Source organism: Nicotiana tomentosiformis, chromosome 6 (assembly GCF_000390325.3).
Source record: "Nicotiana tomentosiformis chromosome 6, ASM39032v3, whole genome shotgun sequence".
In the NCBI taxonomy this organism is placed as follows: domain Eukaryota; kingdom Viridiplantae; phylum Streptophyta; class Magnoliopsida; order Solanales; family Solanaceae; genus Nicotiana; species Nicotiana tomentosiformis.
The window spans coordinates 143761111-143781050 of NC_090817.1; the positions used below are offsets into that span (position 1 = coordinate 143761111).

Consider the following 19940-nt stretch of genomic DNA (forward strand, 5'->3'; position numbering starts at 1 on the left):
TGTAATTGAAACAACATGTATAAACAAGGACAACAAAAGGGGCACCTATTATCTGCATTAATAATGTGTCTCATTAGACCGTCCTTAGTGTTCATCTATCATATTATACACTTGTGCGTTTCATAGACCGTCCACAGTGTTTATTCATACCGTACATCTATACCTCTTATACACAATGCACTTATGCGTTTCATAGACCGTCCACAAGATTTCATATCACAAATGGATTTCATAACACAATGTACCTATGCGTTTTATAGACCGTCCACGGGGTTTCATAACACAATGTACATATGTGTTTCATAGACCGTCCACAGGATTTCATAACACAATGTACCTATGCGTTGGTTTCATAACACAATGTACCTATGCGTTTCATAGACCGTCCACAGGATTTCATAACACAATGTACCTATGCGTTCATAGACCGTCCATAGGGTTTCATAACACAATATACCTATGCGTTTCATAGACCGTCCATAGGGTTTCATAACAAAATATACCTATGCGTTTCATAGACCGTCCATAGGGTTTCATAACACAATATACCTATGCGTTTCAAAGACCGTCCATAGGGTTTCATAACACAATATACCTATGCGTTTCAAAGACCGTCCATAGGGTTTCATAACACAATATACCTATGCGTTTTAAAGACCGTCCATAGGGTTTCATAACACAATATACCTATGCGTTTCAAAGACCGTCCATAGGGTTTCATAACACAATATACATATGCGTTTCAAAGACCGTCCATAGGGTTTCATAACACATTGGAAACAAAAGTACAAATACGTACATCTCATAACCTTTCACATCACATATCACCTAATCCGTACTTTCAACCACTTACAACATTATTATTGCATTGGCTCTCTTGGCCATACATATGATTCTTTATTCATGGCACAATGGCCGTATTTTATATTTCACACTTTCATTTCTTCCCTTTCATAGATCATTATCATAATTATCAACAAGTAGAATATTCCGAAAATCACAACTTTAAGTTCATTAGTAATGAAAGCTTTAAACATAATCGATTTCTTTCCAATAAATGGAGTAAAATGATTGGCAATCGAAGCACAAATTATAATCATACACAATTTTCACTCACGAATGTGTAAGAATACAAAGCACATTGAAAATTACTTACAAAGCATAGCATTAGCTAAAACAGCCACATATGGGCATCACTTGAGTTGAATCAAAGTTCATTTCATAACCTTTCTCACATTATTTCATCACATCGGCACCATTGGCCACAAGTATACCTTTCACTATTGGCACGTTGGCCATACTTTATATTCCCAATTCACTGATTTCACTTCCAAACATCTTTATAGGTTATCAACAATCAGACATTCCCAATCAAGAATTTAGGTACACATATGAGCAATTAAGAGTCTTAAGAATATTGAGATTTTCTCACACAATTTGGCATACTAGCTTTCATTTGAAATACGATTCAAAGCCATAACATTTTAATACGCAACCCATACTTTGAAACTCACGGTAACATTATGGAATTCAATTCCAAGAGAGAAAGTTTAGCCAACATACCTCAATTGAGCTTTTCTTAAATTACTACAACGTTTCGGAAATTCTAGCAATCCCAATCTATTTTGAGACATAACAAAAATTGAACCATAATTAGGAAGATATTCATGGTCTCAGCTCATTTGAGCATTTTATCAAACACTAGGTGTGCAAATTTAATCACAAGGTTCTTCTACAAGATTTCCTTCACTCCACAACCCAATCATTACTTATTTAAGTTCAACAATCCTCCCACAATTCTTATTGATACATACATGTATAAATAATACTCTCATACCCATGAATCATACTCCTAATCAACCATCTTCTACCCAAATTCGAAATTAAAAATTAGGGTATGGAACCTTACCTCTTAGATGAAGAACTTGTGGGTTTCCCTTGTTAATCTTCCAAGATTTGAGCAAGACTTGATGAATAATTAGCCTAGGATTTTCTCTCTCTAAAACACTCTCCCTTCTCTCTAAAACATTAGAATATTTTCTCAAAAATGACCCTTTTGCGTGTATTTAACGAAATAGGGTCGGGTTTTTAAAAACCCAAAAATGAAGCTCCGGACAGGTTCTGCGGTCGCATAAGTTATGCGGACCGCATATCGGTCGCATAATTGGTGTCCAAAATGACCAAAAATCTGCCTGAGTCTGCGGTCACTATGCAGTCCGCATAACAGTTATGCGATCGCATAGTACACCGCATAACAGTTATGCGGTCGCATAGTCGACCGCATAATTGCTTCCAACAGACCCAAATAACTGCGTCACTCTGCGGCCATTATGCGGTCCGCAGAGTGATTCTGTGGTCGCATAATGGACCGCAGAAATGCACAGTTCCGCCAAAAAAAAAAATTTACTTTTTCGTGCATTATTCAACCCAAAAGGTCCGAGCCGCGGCTCGCAAACTCGCCGCAAAGAATTTCTATAATCCTCAAACACATAAGCCTAATCCGGCACCATGAAATATTATTTTCGTTGCAAATTTTATCGGGCTTTACACTTAAGTTCTTCAAAATTTTTCGGGGTGTTACATGTTAACCACTGTAGCTGGGACTTTTGCCGTCTCTGGCCATTGAGTGAACTTGGCAGTGTCCACATATGTTCTTTTCTGAGAAGTGAAGGTCTGCCTGAACCTATTAGATGGTATCTTCCCAATAAATGTAATATTTTCCCAGCTATGCCCCCTCATCCCCCATTGTAGACTGGTTCAGGAATAATTACTGATTTTTGTCTATCCCCCAGCCAAGACTCGATCCGACTGTATCTACCATAAGTATAGAAGTTTAGGTACACTCTGTATGTGTAGGCTTGTGATTTCCATCCCATCGCTTGTAACAATCCCCTGTTCTTTCTGAGGTTTGCCTGAAAGCACCGCATACCCGTCGGAGGTTCTCTTCATCTATTTTGATGGTCAAGAATCTTCTGCCCCTCTCAATTAAAATAAATCAGCCTTCCCCAGAATCGATTAATTCGAAAGACTTTTCACCTGAGATAAAAAAGATCTTGTTTTCCATGGGATCTAAGTTAAAAACGAACAGAAATTACAGAGAGACGCCGGAACATGGTTCAAAGAAAGAGAAAGAGTCTGGGCTAAGTTCCCAAGAGAGAGAAAGAGTCTATGTTGCCTTAACAAAGAAGCTACGACCATCCTTATTTCTAGTTCATAGGACTATATTTGCGTGCACGATTTATTTTAAGTATAGCGTCTAGCTGGTATTATGACATAGATGGAAAAAGTACACTGCGCGTATTCATAGTTTTGTAGATGAGATTTAATTTGTGCTTGTTGTAAATTGTACCATACTCTGCCTGCATCTACATGTGCAATTCCAAACCATGTTACAGTTCTCTCTTTTAGGATACCTTGAGTAAGATGCTTTTACCTCTACTGACACAAGCAATTCTATTAATACTTGTAGGAATGGTGCTGATTTTGATGGATGTTCATTTTCATAGCAAGATTGATTCTGTAACCCTGAGGTATGATCACACGTAAAACATAGATTTTAATGCAACCACGTTTGATCATTTTACAGGCATTGCAATCACACGTAAACATAGACTGGAATGCTACTACTGTTGGTTCTGTACTCTAATCTTCAGCCTGAGGTATTGCAACCACATGTAAACATAGGTGATCATGCATATGGTGTTGATTCTGTTCGTGATCTTCGCCTTGAGGCGTCGCAATCATATGTCAGAATAGAGTGAGGTGCAATTTGGTGTGCAATTCGACACTTACAGGCGGCAATGTTCATCATCGATGAGCTCGGATATATGAGGTTGATGCATTTGTTTATAGCTGTTATGTTCCGCAAATGAAACATTCTCTCTGTATAAACGGCAGATGTAGAATACTCTTCTTGCATGCACGTAGGACCTTTCAGCAATAATTCTCTTACTAGGACAAGTGACATTCATTTGTTTACTAGCAGTGGCGGAGCTAAGATTTTCACTAAGGGTTCAAAATATAAAAAGTAAATATATGATGAATCCAAGGGGTTTCAATATCTACTATCTACAATATATAAATAAAAGATAATTTTGACGTTATACATACAATGTAATTTTTTGGCAATTGGTTACGAGTGTTAATTAACTGGTGCTTTTCCTAGTTCATGTAATTTAGTATAAAATTATAGGCATATAGCACACGAAAATATGAGAATCGGGTGGAATTTCAGTTTTATGGCCCTAAAACGCGAAAAAATAAGGAACAACCATGGCGAGGCGGTGATTAATGTTCCTTAGATAGTTTTTGATGGACTGACTAAATTTTAGGCGATTCGGGCCCTGGACTCATGGAGATGGCCTGGGCTATAGCACACGAAAATATGAAAATGGGGAGAAATTTTAATTTTATGGCCCTAAAACGCCAAAAAACGAGGAACGGTCATGGCGAGTCGATGACTAACGTTACTTAAGTCGTTTTTTATGAGCCGGCTAAATTTTATACGATTTAGGCCCAGGCACTCGGAGTCATGCCGATGGCACGAAAATTTGGAAGTCGGGCGGAATTCGAGTTTTATGCCCCTACAAAGTCAAAAAATGAGGATCGATCATGGCGAGATGATGACTAATGTTCCTTAGATCATTTTTGATGGGTCGGCTAAATTTTAGGCGATTCGGGCTCGCCCAGACCTATGCAGATGGCGTAGGCTATAGCATACAAAAAATCTAGGAATCGGGTGAAATTTAAATTTTATGGCCCTAAAGCGCCAAAAAACGAGGAACGGTTATGACGAGGCAATGAATAATGTTTCTTAGGTCGTTTTTTATGGGTCGGCTAAATTTTAGGCGATTAAGCACCGGGCGCCCGGACCCATGCAGATGGTATCGGGCGGAACTCCAGTTTTATGACCCTAAAACAACAAAAAACAAGGAACGGTCTTGGCGATGTGATGACTAATGTTCCTTAGGTCGTTTTTAATGGGCCGGCTAAATTTTAAGCGACTCGGGTCCGGGCGCGCCGGGACCCATGCACATGGCGTGGGCTATAACACACGAAAATATGGGTATCGGGTGAAATTCTAGTTTTATGGCCAAAAATCGAGAAACGGTTATGACGAGGCGATGACTAATGTTCCTTATGTCATTTTATATGGGACGACAAATTTAGGTGATTGGGGTCCGGACGTGGCTGGACCCATGCAGATGGCGTGGGTTATAACACACGAAAATATGAGATTTGGGCGGAATTCAAGTTTTATGGCCCTAAAACACCAAACAAACGAGGAGCGGCCATGGCGAGGCGATGACTAATGTTCCTTAGGTCATTTTTTATGGGCCGGCTAAAGTTTAGGCGATTCGGGCCGGGACCCACGCACATGGCGTGGGCTATAGCACACGAAAATCTAGGAATCGGACGGAATTTAAATGGTCCTAAAATGCCAAAAAATGAGGAATGGTCATGGCGAGGTGATGACTAATGTTCCTTAGATCGTTTTTTATGGGCCGACAAAACTTTAGCTAATTCGGATCCAGACACCCGGAGCCATGCACATGGCGTGGGCTATATCACGCGAAAATCTAGAAATGAGACAGAATTCTAGTTTTATGCCCCTAAAACTCCAAAAAAACTAGGAACGGTCATGGCGAGGCGATGACTAATGTTCCTTAGGTCGTTTTTTACGGGCTGGCTAAATTTTAGGCGATTCGGGTATGAAAATTTGATAATCGGGCAGAATTCCAGTTTTATGGCCCTAAAACGCCAAAAAATGAGGAGCGGTCATGGAAAGGCGATGACAAATGTTCCTTAGGTCGTTTTTTATGGGACAACTAAATTTTAGGCGATTTGGGCCCGGGTCTCGGACCCATGCAGATGGTGTGAGATATAGCATATGCAAATATAGGAATCGGGCGGAATTCCAGTTTTATGTCACTAAAACGTCAAAAAATGAGGAACGATCATGGAGAGGTGATGACTAATGATCCTTAGGTCATTTTTATGGGACGGTTAAATTTTAGGCGATTCGGGCCTCGGTATCGAACCCATGCAGATGGTGTGGGTTATAGCACAGGAAAATATGAGAATCGGGCGGATTTTCAATTTTATGGCCCTAAAATACCAAAAATAAGGAATGGTCATGGCGAGACGATGACTAATGTTCCTTAGGTCGCTTTTGATGGGCCAGCTAAATTTTAGGCGATTCGGGCCCGGGCGCTCGGACCCATGCAGATGGCATGGGCTATGGCACATGAAAATCTAGGTATCAGGCGGAACTCTAGTTTTATCGCCCTAGAACGCCAAAAAATGAGGAAGGTCTTGGCGAGTCGATTACTAATGTTCCTTAGGTCATTTTATACGGGCCGGTTAAATTTTAGGTAATTTGGGCCCGGGTATGGACCCATGTAGATGGTGTGGGTTATAGCACATGAACATCTGGGAATCGGGCGAAATTCCAGTCTTATAGCCATAAATCACTAAAACAAAATGGGGAACGGTCCTGGCGAGTCGTTGACTAATGTTCCTTAGGTCGTTTTTGATAGGCCGGCTAAATTTTAAGCGATTCAGGTGCAGGCGTCCGACCCATGCAGATGGAGTGGGCTATATAGCACACAAAAATTTGGGAATCGTGCGGAATTCCAGTTTTATATTCCTAAAACGCAAAAACAATGAGTGACGGTCGTGGTGAGGTGATGACTAATATTCCTTAGGTCATTTTTTATAGGCAGGCAAAAGTTTGGGTGATTCGGGCCCGCGCGCCGGGACCCATGCAGATGGTGTTGGCTATAGCAAATGAAAATATGGGAATCAGACGGAATTCAAATTTTATGGCCCTAAAATGCCAAAAAATGATAAACGGTCATGGCGAAGCGATAACTAATGTTCCTTAGGTAATATTTTATGGGCCGGCTAAATTTTAGGCGATTCGGTCAAAGGTGCCCAAACCCATGCTGATGGCGTGGGCTACAAGCACGCAAAATATATGGAAATCTGGTGGAATTCCATTTTTATGGCCCTAAAACGCCAAAAAATGAAGAATGGTTATGGCAAGGCGATGACTAATGTTCCTTAGATCATTTTATGGGCCGGCTCAATTTTAGGAAATTCGGGCCCGGACGCCCGGACCCATGGAGATGGCGTGGGCTATATCACAAGAAAATCTAAAAATCGGGCGGAATTCAAGTTTTATGGTCCTAAAACGCCAACAAATGAGGAATGGTCATGGCGAGGTGATGACTGTTCCTTAGGTCATTTTTGATGGGCCGATAAAATTTTAGACAATTCGGGCCCGGAAATCCGGAGCCATGCAGATGACGTGGGCTATATCACGCGAAAAAAATCTAGGAATGAGACGGAATTCTAGTTTTATGGCCCTAAAACTCTCAAAAATGAGGAACGGCCATGGCGAGGCGATGACTAATGTTCCTTAGGTCGTTTTTTTACGGGCTAGCTAAATCTTAGGCGATTTGGGCACGAAAATCTGATAATAGGGCTCAATTCTAGTTTTATGGCCGTAAAACGCCAAAAATGAGGGACGGTCATGGAAAGGCGATGACTAATGTTCCTTAGGTCGTTTTTGATGGGCTGGCTAAATTTTAGGCGACCCGGACCTGGGTACCCGGACCCATGCAGATGGCCTCGGTTATAACAAACAAAATTTTTGAATCGGACGTAATTCTGATTTTATAGCCCTAAAATGCCAAAAAATAAGGAACGGTCACGGCGAGGCGATGACAAATGTTCCTTAGGTCATTTTTTATGGGACGGCTAAATTTTAGGCGATTCGGGCCTTGGGTCTTGGACCCATGCAGATGGCGTGGGCTATAGCACACGAAAATCTAGGAATCAGACGAAATTCTAGTTTTATGTCACTAAAATGCCAAAAAATGAGGAACGGTCATGGAGAGACAATGACTAATGTTCCTTAGGTTAAGTTTTATGAGGCGGCTAAATTTTAGGCGATTCGGGCCTAGGTGTCAGACCCATGGAGATGGTGTGGGCTATAGCACACGAAAATATGAGAATCAGGCGAATTTCCAATTTTATGGCCCTAAAATGCCAAAAATAAGGAACAGTCATGGTGAGATGATGACTAATGTTCCTAAGGTCGCTTTTGATGGGTGGGCTAAATTTTAGGCGATTCGGACTTGGGCGCTCGGACCCATACAGATGGCGTGGGCTATAGCACACGAAAATCTGGGTATCGGGCGAAACTCTAATTTTATTGCCCTAAAACGCCAAAAAATGAGAAACGATCTTGGCGAGTAGATGACTAATGTTCCTTAGGTCGTTTTATATGGGCAGGTTAAGTTTTAGGCGATTCGGGCCCGAGCGTATGGACACATGCAGATGGTGTGGGTTATAGCACATGAACATTTGGGAATCGGCGAAATTTCAATCTTATAGCCCTAAATCGTTAAGAAATGAGGAACGGTCTTGGCGAGGCGTTGACTAATGTTTCTTAGGTCGTTTTGATAGACCGGCTAAATTTTAGGCAACTCGGGTCCAAACGCCCGACCCATGCAGATGGAGTGGGATATATAGCACACGAAAATCTTGAAATCGGGCGAAATTTTAGTTTTATAGTCCTAAAACACACAAAAAAAAATGAGGAACAGTCGTGGCGAGGCGATAGCTAATATTCCTTAGGTCGTTTTTTAGGACAGGCAAAAGTTTGGGCAATTCGGGCTCGAGCGCTCGGACCCATGCAGATAGCGTGGGCAATAGCACACGAAAATATGAGAATCGGGCAGAATTCAAATTTTATGGCCCTAAAATGCCAAAAAATGAGGAACGGTCATGGCGAGGCGATGACTAATATTCCTTAGGTCATTTTTGATGGGTCGGCTAAATTTTAGGCGATTCGGGCCCAGGCGCCAGGACCCATGCAGATGACGTGGGCTATAAGCACACGAAAATATGAAAATCAGGCGCAATTCCAGTTTAAGGCCTTAAAAGGCCAAAAAACGAGAAACGGTCATTGCGAGGCGATGATTAATGTTCCTCAGGTCATCTTTTATGGGTCGGATAAATTTTAGGCGATTCGGGCCCTGACTCCCGGACCCATGTAGATGATATAGGTTATAGCACACGAAAATCTAAAAATCGGGCGAAATTTAAGTTTTATGGCCCTAAAACACCAAAAAATGAGTAACGGTCATGGCGAGACGATGACTAATGTTCCTTAGGTCGTTTTTTATCGGCCGGCTAAATTTTAGGCGATCCGGGCCTGTGAGCCCGGACCCAAGCAGATGGACTGGGTATAACACACGAAAATTTTGAAATCGGACGCAATTCGATTTTATAACACTAAACCGCCAAAAACGAGGAACGATCATGACGAGGCGATGACTAATATTCCTTAGGTCGTTTTTTATGGGCCCGCTAAATTTTAGCCGGTTCGGGCCCCGACTCCCGGACCCATGTAGATGGCGTGGTTATAGCACATGAAAATCTAAGAATCGGGCGAAATTCAAGTTTTATGGTCCTAAAACGCCAAAAAATGAGGAACGGTCATGGCGAGGCGATGACTATATTCCTTAGGTCATTTTTTATGGGCTGACTAAATTTTAGGCGATCTGGGCCTGTGAGCCCGAACCCATGTAGATGACCTGGGTTATAGCACGCGAAAATTTTGAAATCGGACGTAATTCCGATTTTATAGCCCTAAAACGCCAAAAAACGAGGAACGGTCATGACGAGGCGATGACTAATGTTCCTTAGGTTATTTTTTATGGGCCCGCTAAATTTTAGGTGATTCGAGCCCGGGGTCTCAGACCCATGCACATGGCGTGGGCTATATAGCACACGAAAATCTAGGAATCAAACGAAATTCTAGTTTTATGACCCTAAAACGCCAAAAAATGAGAAACGGTCATGGTGAGGCGATGACTAATATTCCTTAGGTCATTTTTTATGGGCTGGCTAAATTTAAGGCGATTCGGGCACGAAAATCTGAGAATTAGGCGGAATTCTAGTTTTATGGCCCTAAAACGCCAAAAAACGAGAAATGGTCATGGAGAGGCGATGCCTAATGTTCCTTAGGTCATTTTTGATGGGTCGGATAAATTTTAGGCGATTCGGGCCCGATATCTCGAACTCATGCAGATGGTGTGGGTTATAGCATACGAAAATATGGAAATCGGGCAGAATTCCAATTTTATGTCACTAAAATGCCATACATCGAGGAACGGTCGTGGCGAGGCGATGATTAATGTTCCTTAGGTCATTTTCTATGAGGCGACTAAATTTTTGGCGATTCGGGCCTAACTGCCTGGACCCATGCAAATAGCGTGGGCTATAGCATACGAAAATATAGAAATTGGGCGAAATTCTAATTTTATGGCCATAAAATGCCAGAACGAGGAACGGTCATAGCGAGACGATGACTAATGTTCCATAGATCATTTTTTATGGGCTAGCTAAATATTAGGCAATTCGGGCGCGGGCACTTTGATCCATGCAAATGGCATGGGCTATATCACACGAAAAATGGAAATCGAACGGAATTCCAGTTTTATGGCCATAAAACTCCAAAAAATGAGGAACGGTCATGACAAGGGGATGACTAATGTTCATTTGGTCATTTTTTATGGGGTGACTAAAGTTTAGGCGATTCGGGCCTAGGTTCCCGGACCCATGCAGATGGAGTGGGTTATAGCACACGAAAATTTTGAAATCGGGCGGTATTCCAGTTTTATGGCCCTAAAATGCCAAAAACGAGGAACATGTTCCTTAGGTCGCTTTTGATGGGCCGACTAAATTTTAGGCGATTCGGGCCCGAGCGCCCGGCCCCATGTAGATGGCGGGGCTATAGCACAGGAAAATATGAGAATCAGGCGGAATTTTAGTTTTATGACCTTAAAACGCCAAAAAATGAGGAACGGTAATGGTGAGGCAATTAGGGGTGGGCATAAAATCTGAAAAATTAAATTCCGAACCGGACCAAATTAATTTGATATTTCGGTATCGATTTATTCGGTATTTCGATATTCTTCAATATAGATTTTTTGATTTTTCGATATTTTGGTATGGTACTCGGTCCAGCCCAACACCCACAAAGAGATGACACTGAAATTATACATAGATCGTCTCTCCCATCATTGTCGTGAAGTTGTCATCTTCTGCAAGTAAAACATCTTTTCTTAGAAATTTTCAAGCTTGAATATTTTCCTGTTCCAAATATAATGTACCAACAATCTGCACAACACCCACTTTGAAAGTTCAGACTTATCTTTATTATATATTGTTATGTCTTGATTGAACTAAAATTTGTTGATTCCTTGTACACTTCATTCTTTCTAAAAAGATCTTCTTACTTGTTGGATTGATTTACTTCACTCCTTCACCGAATCACCAGTGGCCAATGACCTGCTTGTCACGTTAGATAGGGACGATGCGATGTCGAAACCGTACGAATCAAATAAAAAAATATTGAACCGTACCGAATTATTTTGGTACGGTATTTGGTACAGTATTTTAAAAGGTATGGGCGTAAGGCGGAGTGTTTTACATATGCCCCAGCGGGGCGTAAGCCCCATAGGTATTTAATTTTTAATATATTATAAAATAATATAATGACAGTTAATATTTATAAACATGTAAAATTGCATAAAAATTGAAGAAAATTATATATATGTGTGTGCTCCATCCCCACAAAAACTAATCAAAACAATCTATTATACGTTACTTACAAGTACAAATAATTTGAGTCTAAAAGAATAAAGTTTTCTATATGGAAAAACAAAAAGGATATTAACCTGCAATTTGAACTTTGAATTTGCTGCTACGAAGAAAAATGTAGTTCTCTTTATATTTGTAAAAAAAATTAAATATTCGTTGCGTTTGGGAGATATTAGCAGACTAGCGAACAAAATAAAAAATTGAGAAAACCATGAATTAGGGCTTAAATCAATAAAAAAGGTCTTTACTTTTAAATTTAATACTTTTGAGTTCCTTTTTAAACCTTTGAGTAATTACCAAACTAATTTTTGAGAATTTGGGTATTATATGAAGGACTAATTCAACAAATTTTATTTTAATTTGAAAAAGTCTCTGGGGCTTACTCCTTACTAAAAAAACGCGCCCCGAATGCCCGGACGTACGTCCCAAATTGCGGGGCGTACGCCTCTTGAGACTTTTGCCCCACACCATCGCCCCAGGGCTCTCCCCAAAAACGCCTTTTAAAATAGAGATTTGGTATACACAATTGATATACCATAATACCAAACCGTAATTTATAAATACCGTATCGAAGTACCGAATGCCCACCCCTAAAGACGATGACTAATGTTCCTTAGGTCGTTTTTTATGGGCTGGCTAAATTTTACGCAATTCGTCCCCGAACGCCGGACCAATGCAGATAGCGTAGGATATAGCACACGAAAATATGAGAATCGGGTTTTAATCGTTACAAGTTTCGTGAAAGAAAGAGGATTTTTTTCTCCCAAAACTTTCACTTTTAGATCTTTGCCCAACTAACTTTCTGAACATTATTTTTTTTCTTGAAATGCTAAATTTATTTTATGGCCCTAAAATATCAGAAAATGAGGAATATTCATGGCGATGCGATGATTAATGTTCATTAGGTCGTTTTTTATGGGCTGACTAAGTTTTAGGTTATTCGGTCCTGACGCCCAGACCCATGCAGATGACGTGGGTTATAGCACACGAAAATATGAGAATCGGGCGAAATTCCAATTTTATGGTGCTAAAATGCCAAAAATTGAGGAACGATTATGGCTACACGATAACTAATGTTTCTTAGGTCGTTTTTGATGGGCCGGCTAAATTTTAGGCGATTTTGTCCCGGCGCCCGGACCTTTGCAGATGGCATGGGCTATAGCACACAAAAATCTGCGAATCGAGTAAATTTCAGTTTTATGACCCTGAAATGCCAAAATACAACTAACGGGATTAAATCAAGTTGGTAAAAATAATTAAATTCTTGAAAATCTGAAGAGCAGTTCAAAGGACCAAACGTGTTCAACCTCATTAATTTTAGCCAATTGAAACGTAACCTCATTATTAATTATTAATTAATTAATTAGAGAAAGCATAATAGTACGGGAGAGTGGAGACTCCAAGAACCAATCAATTACAGCCAAATCAGATGCCACGTGGCAGAAGCCCGTGATAATCATCCAAAAATAACCGAGCACATGTCACCCTGCTTCAAAATCTTCTTTTTGCTTCTTCAACTTCAACTCTTCTTTGCTAAGTAATTGAACTTCCAATTTCAACATCACCGTATTAGAGAGTAAACTTTCAAAAACCTAAAATTACAGAAGTTTTCACTTTTCAGTATAGTGAGCAGCTATGGGTGGAGATACTACAACCCTTGATTCCCCTCTCATCTATTCCACTGGTACATTATTCAAATTTCTTGCATTATTTTCCTATTTATGTTTCTAAAGTATAGTCCTTTTTAAATTCGGATAAATAATGAGGTATTGCAGTAGGTTGACTGTTAGTCTCAGCTAAAAAATAAAAGTAGTTCTTCTCATTGTTGATTAAATCGATTGATTAATTTACATCTTGCATAAAAAGTATATTTTAAAATGTAGACTCAATATTCTGACAACACTGAGAAAGATTGAATTTTTGCTACTTGCAGAAGAATCATCTCTTGATCGAAACTTCCCTGAAAATTCACTAGGCTCGCGTACTTTTCTCAGGTATTTACTATAACCTGGTTCCTGATTTTCTACAAAGATTGACTCTCTACAGTGTGTGTGACTGTGTGTGTGTAATACTAGTGGTTGGTTATTGGAATATGTGCAGTGGTGGTGATCATTTTGGCTCAAAAATGGAGAATGGAAAAGCTGGACTAGGTTTTATGGATTCTGAGGAATTCGTTCGAGCTTCTTCAATTTCCTTGGATGAGGTTAATCGAAAGCGGGAAAGGAATGTGTACATGGATGTTCTCAAGAGCTATGATGAACTGCACCTTCATAAAGACCGTTTGAAAGAAGCCAAAAGTAAAATCTTGAGGTACTGTAATTTATAGTCATTTGTTTGCTATTTTTGTTCTTTTATTCTCGGGGATAAGTAACTAGATATGATAATTTAACAATGCTCCTCGTATTTGTTCTACTTATTTATTTATGGGGTGCTGTTTGTTTCATGGCCTTGTTTGATTTCTCCTCCTCTATGTCAAGATGTTTGGATTAAATGTTACATTTTGTGTTTTGATACTGGATGATCTGCTAAGCGCCAGAAAGGAGGAATTTGGGTTTTGAACTAGGAAAAATTATCCAGGACCTTTGTCCCAAGTTTTAACTGAATCCTTTTTCCAGTGGTGAGGTGGAGAGTATTTCGTCTCACCCTTTATGAAACCTTGTGTTACTTATTGCCACATACTTGACACCATCCTCCTTAAAAACGTTGGTCCCGATAATCCATGCTCCGTGCTAAAAGAAATTTTCCGTTAAGGTGGTACCAGTAAGTAGCGTGCTCCATGTCCTATCTAAGTTCAGCATTTGTCAAAAGATTCCATTTAACCCTAATATTTACTGACCTTTGTTTGACTAGCATCACTATCTATTGGTTAAGCAAGTCCTTTATTCTCACCGTGAGTTCAGTGTTTGTGCATTGTAATAAGTATGCTCTACAAGCATCATAATACAATATGCATATCGAACCAGAATTAAATTCTGAAACATAGTCTTGAGAGATCCTCTTCCTCTGTGGGATTCCACAGGTAGTGTGACTTTATGGTTAGGAACGGAATTTCGCAATGCTAGAGCCCTTCTAGATAATGACTTCGATTTCATATAAAATGCTGAGTATATTTCAATTTGACATATAACCTATTTCCCACAATTTTCCCAGCATTTTCTGGTCCCTTGTTCACATGACAAGTTTATGCATCTAAGACACACTTGAGGTCCTTACTTAGAGACATTTACCTTACGTCCACAGAAGGACGACCACTTTTGAGATATTTCACTTTTCCTCTTCTTCAGCATAGATCTTAGTCTTAGCACTAGCATTCCTCTCTGTACAATGCTCACTCTTTACTCTTTTCAGATGTTTAGGTTGTTTTCTTGCATGCTCTATTTGGTAGTTGTAATTCCCCTTCTTTAATCAGTGCTCTCATTCCGCTGCTTTAAGGCATTTATCTCAACTCTGCGAAGATATTCACACAAATAAAATGAGAGAAATGTGTAGCAGGGTAAGAGTTGGAAATCACGTGGTGTCTAGTGAAGGTGTGATATTAATTCCATCTCGTTGTTGCTTGAAGTGACCCTACTTCTAAGGTATTAGCATTAATCTGGTTTTAATTTGAGTTGGAAGTGTAGTTGTTTACATTGTTGTTGTATTTACTGAGTACCTTTTTATTCAAGTTTACTACTCTGATGTCTCCTCGTCATACAATTTCATGATGTGTGTGCCTTCCTTGTCTTCTCTGTCCCTGTGCTTCTATTTTTTTCTTGCAACAATGTTGAGTGGGAAAATGAGTATCAAGTTCATCGTAAGTGTAAAAGCTATTTGCTATGGTATAGGAGTAACATAATGAACATATTGTTTACATTAGCTAAAATGTTATCGAGGTGCTCAACACACACTGATGCTGTCTTTAACCATGTCACTGGAAAAGCTAATTCAAGTCTAGTTTATGTGAGTAGATACAGTTCAGCTTGTTTTGCAACTACTGTTCATTCACTTGACGGCCTAGAGCCAGCTGCATTTAGATTAGTGCCCTGTGATGAAATGCGTTACCATTTCTTTCACATTAGCTAGTTGTATTTTTGCATAACCTTATCTTATTTTCATTCTGGCAGTTATTCAGTTTCTAACTGTACATGGTAGAATCTATTGTAGCATATTCTTTGTCTTGTTTACTTGTAACTACTATGCATCTGTTGAGACACATTATAAATGAACCACTGCAGATACACCCCTGGATCATGGATTGAGGAGGTGGGTGGCATGAAAAAGAGCGATTATAATATACCAAAAAAGACGACACTCTTGTTGATTGGTCCAAAAGCTTCTGGAAAAAGCAGTCTTGTTAACAAGATCTCGATGGTGCTTGAGGATGATCCCTTTACACCAGAAAGGGCCCCAGTATCGTGTATGTTCTCTCTCCTTTTCACATGAAATAAGTGAAATTTGATAAAAGTTAACCACAAAGAATATGTTTGTCATGCGTGCTCTATTTGTCGTAGATACTAATGTGATTAGATAGTTTATTTCTTTAAATACTAGTTGGCAGATAATTAATGCAGGCATAACAGCATCGTTGTTCTTGAACCTATGGATTACCAGATTCTTCTGTTGGAGATGGGACATATTTTCTCCAAGAGTACACGATACCAAGAGGTTCAAGTTCTTTTTGTTTGTATGACACACGTAGTTTATCAGATGACTTGACTGAAAATAAGAAAATGGTGAAGCAATGGATGACAAAGGGTGTTCGTCATGGGGAGCTAATAAAGAGGTCTATATCATTGTTTTTTCCTTGAATTTCCTTCAACAAAACCTTACTTTGTGTACCTGGACTTTCTTAAATGCTCCCTTTGGCAGGGATTCTGATGATGTACATCTGAAATCCAAAATGAAGTCTAAAGCTCGCCGAAATAGTTTGTATGTCATTGAGGCCAAGATGGTTAATTTTGTCATATTAGTTGTCAATGCGGTCTCAATTCTGGAATTGATGGACGGTGATGATGAAACCAAGAGACAAAAAACTCAAGCTGTTGCTACAACTTTCAACGACCCTCTTTTGTCATTCGAAGGTATTAATTTACTTTCTTTTAACTTAATATATCACTTCAATCAGTCTCTTAGCTTGGTAAGATCAGTGTAGTTGATTAAAAAAATTTAGGCATTTTGTGAGTACTAAAAAAATTTATAGGTAGAAACAAAATTTTAGTTGTTCTCCTAGATAACGATTAATGTTGATTGAAGCTTCCTTGATGAACGTGCGGAGTTCATCTTGGATTTCCAAAAAAAACATTGAAAGTAACAAGAAAAAAGGAGAGGAAATCCTTATTCCATTCAAAAACAAGCGTCAGATTGATGCTAAGTTTGTCAATATTTCAGTATTTAATCATCCCATTTTCTCTTTCTCATTGTTGGAGCATATTATGGTTCTTTCAGTTTGCTCACTCTCGCTATCTCAGATGACAAGCCTGTTGTTGTGCTCACACATGGTGATTTACTTTCCCTTTCTGATCGTACACGAATCCGCATGCATTTGGGACAGCTGCTCGGTATTCATCCGAAGAAACAAATTTTTGACATCCCAGGTGGCATCAAGATAAGTTAGCCTGCTGTAACATGAATTTCTTTAGTTGAACTCTAATCTTTTTCCTCCCTTTTTCTTTTCTCTTTTTGGTCTTGTGTTTTCAGAAAGCGATGATTCAGGAACTAAGTTGACTATACTTAACATGCTTCGTTATTGCCTCGAGCACGCTGATAAAAAACTACCTTTCAAAAATGACCTACCTTTCAAAGGCCCATTTAGCTGCGAGGTGAGTTTATTGGTAGATGAACTTAACTTATATGGTTGATTCTTATTTTAGTTAGTTTCACTTTCTTTGTTAGGGACTTCACAAATTTCATCTCTGTAAAGACCGATTTAAACTTGTATGGTGTACATGCCATCATCTCCATGGTTGCACCATGAGTTGATGGATGTTTTCATTCAACACTTAGACCTTCTAGCTATAGTCTTCCGGGAACAATCATTTTAGTTAAATAGTGCAGTAATGCATATTTTTATGCAGTCCTTGATGTTGGTCACTCCCCCCTTTTATGCTTCGTCTCTTGACTAGGTCTAGGGTGTCACATGTTCAGGTAGGGTCAAATTTACGCGGGTTAAAATGGGTTTGAGTAAATAGAGTCATGTTCCAGCCATTCGAATTTCACTTTTCCGTTTGTTTTATTTTTCTGCCTGTATGCAGTAGAGTTGTTAAAAGTTATTCACTGTGCAATAAAATAAAAATGCCATATGCAAGAGCAATTAGTACTAGTTTTTTTTCTTTTTCTTTTCATTTCTACTTTTTGACAAAATTTTGTAACCGCTGATATTAATGTAGCCCAAGCTGTTGGAATATTGATTGGGGCTACTCCTGTTTGCCACTTGCATGAATGTCTCCCGCCTAGCCTTTTGAATTTTGGTGGCTTACATTTCATGGATCAAAATTGACAACCTACTAAGATCCAGTTATTGCATTGCTATTTCTAGTTCATAGGGCTGCATTTGCGTGCACTGTTCATTTTAGGTATAACATTCAGCTGTATTATGACATGGATAGAAAAAAGTACAATGCACGTGTTCATAGTTTTATAGATGAAATTTGATTTGTGCTTGTTGTAAATTGTACCATACTCTGCATCTACATGTGCTCTTCAATTTAAATTACTACCTATCGTGCATTTGTAAAACATGTTACATTTTCTTTTGTAGGATGTCTTGGCGATTCTTGTATTATTTATACTGGCATGTGCGTTTCTAGTGCAATACCTGTAATTAAGGCTGCTTATCAGGCGGATCAAAGGTATAGTCATGCTTAACGGTTCGGCTTATCGGTTTTCGGTTTTCGGTTTTTAAATGTACTAATTCATTAGCCCACCAATAAGATATCGGGCGGTTTGTTATTGGATTAGCAATTATCGAGCGGTTATTGGGTGGTTTATTGGCTAAATTTAAGAGAAGGCAATAAAAAATTAAGGAGAGCTATTGTGTCCTTAAATCAGCATCATTCCAGATTGTAGATACTAATAATGGGCCGTGAAGAGGAAAGCTATTGTACATTGCCCTGACTATCTGCTGCAACTGGCTCTTGATTGCATTTCATCCCTGGAGACAATATTGGTTTCCAAAAAAAAGGGGGAAGCAAAAAAGGCAAGAAGTTTGGGAATTGAAGACTAATCAAGAAACCATGAAAGTAACCGACCGTAGCTCACTAAAGTGCATCCACGATTACATTGAATTTCAACGAGCAGTGATATGGCTGCTAGTTATTTCCTATAATTAATAATAGATACTTTATATACATAGGGGGGTAGAAATATAAATATAATACTTTTTAACGGGTTAACGGTTTATCCGATAAGGAAATTGAGTAATTCATTCCCGAATTGGTAAACCGTTAAACTATAAACTTTCAATCCGTTCACCAATCTTTAATCTAATAACCCCGACACCAATAAGCCAATAGACCAATTTTGCGATTGGATTATCGGTTACGGTTCGGTTTTGAACCGTCCGTAATCAATATGTTTAATTTCATGACAAGGTTGAGTCTTTTCCCAATCTTCGCCGTGAGGTAACTCACATGTAAATCATAGATTGAAATGCAATTTCAGTTGATTCTGTTCCCAATGTACAGGTATCACAATCGCATGTAAGCATCGATTGGAATGCGACTACCAATCTTCAGCATGAGGAATTGCAACCACATGAAAGTGGGGTTGATTCTGTTCGCCATATTCAGTCTGAATCTCCCCAATCAGATGTATACATAGATTGGGGTGCAATCCGACACTTCTGATTTGACTAAGTTTACTGATGAGCTTGGATGTATGGAAATGGATGCATTTATCTATAGCTGTTACGTTTCGAGAATGCATAACTTTTTAAATGTATAAACAGGGTAAGTTGTTTTGCTCTCCTTGTATATAGGAACTTTTAGCAGCAATTCTCTTACTTGGAGGAATGACAATCTTTAGGAAATCTTCGTAAAGTTGATCATTACGAGTGTTAAGTAACTGTGCTGTTTTACTATTGTTGCATATGTGACCATTCAGCGTAAATAGTCTCACCAAGAGAAGCGACATTCGTTTTGGCATTACATGTGTGTGTTTGGCTTATAATTTGTTGGGTCAGCAAATAGAAGGGTTAGGCAAAAGCTCGTTAGCATTTTAACATTCACAAGGAGAGCAGGGAGAGAGACAGGCTGTGGCGTTATAGGATTTTTCTTTTTGGCTTT

At 39.3% G+C, this 19940-nt stretch overlaps 1 protein-coding gene across 5 annotated transcripts; it reads left to right on the forward strand.

Annotated features, from left to right (window-relative positions):
* The first annotated feature begins 13188 nt into the window (after positions 1 to 13188).
* LOC104104405 (uncharacterized) lies at positions 13189 to 19702 on the forward strand. Of its 5 annotated transcripts, none has more exons than XM_009612477.4 (10): positions 13190 to 13363; positions 13613 to 13673; positions 13780 to 13989; positions 15894 to 16075; positions 16270 to 16441; positions 16528 to 16739; positions 17127 to 17252; positions 17356 to 17489; positions 18416 to 18506; positions 19341 to 19702. In XM_009612477.4, the coding sequence occupies exons 1-9, from the start codon at positions 13315 to 13317 to the stop codon at positions 18476 to 18478; spliced, it is 1209 nt and encodes a 402-aa protein (XP_009610772.1). In that variant the 5' UTR covers positions 13190 to 13314; the 3' UTR covers positions 18479 to 18506; positions 19341 to 19702. The 5 variants fall into 5 exon arrangements, 3 of the variants coding, with proteins under 3 accessions (XP_070034071.1, XP_009610772.1, XP_009610773.1); XM_009612478.4 differs by having other exon boundaries at positions 13191 to 13363; positions 17356 to 17477; XR_001970841.3 differs by lacking the exon at positions 19341 to 19702 and having other exon boundaries at positions 13189 to 13363; positions 17104 to 17252.
* The last annotated feature ends 238 nt before the right edge of the window (positions 19703 to 19940 follow it).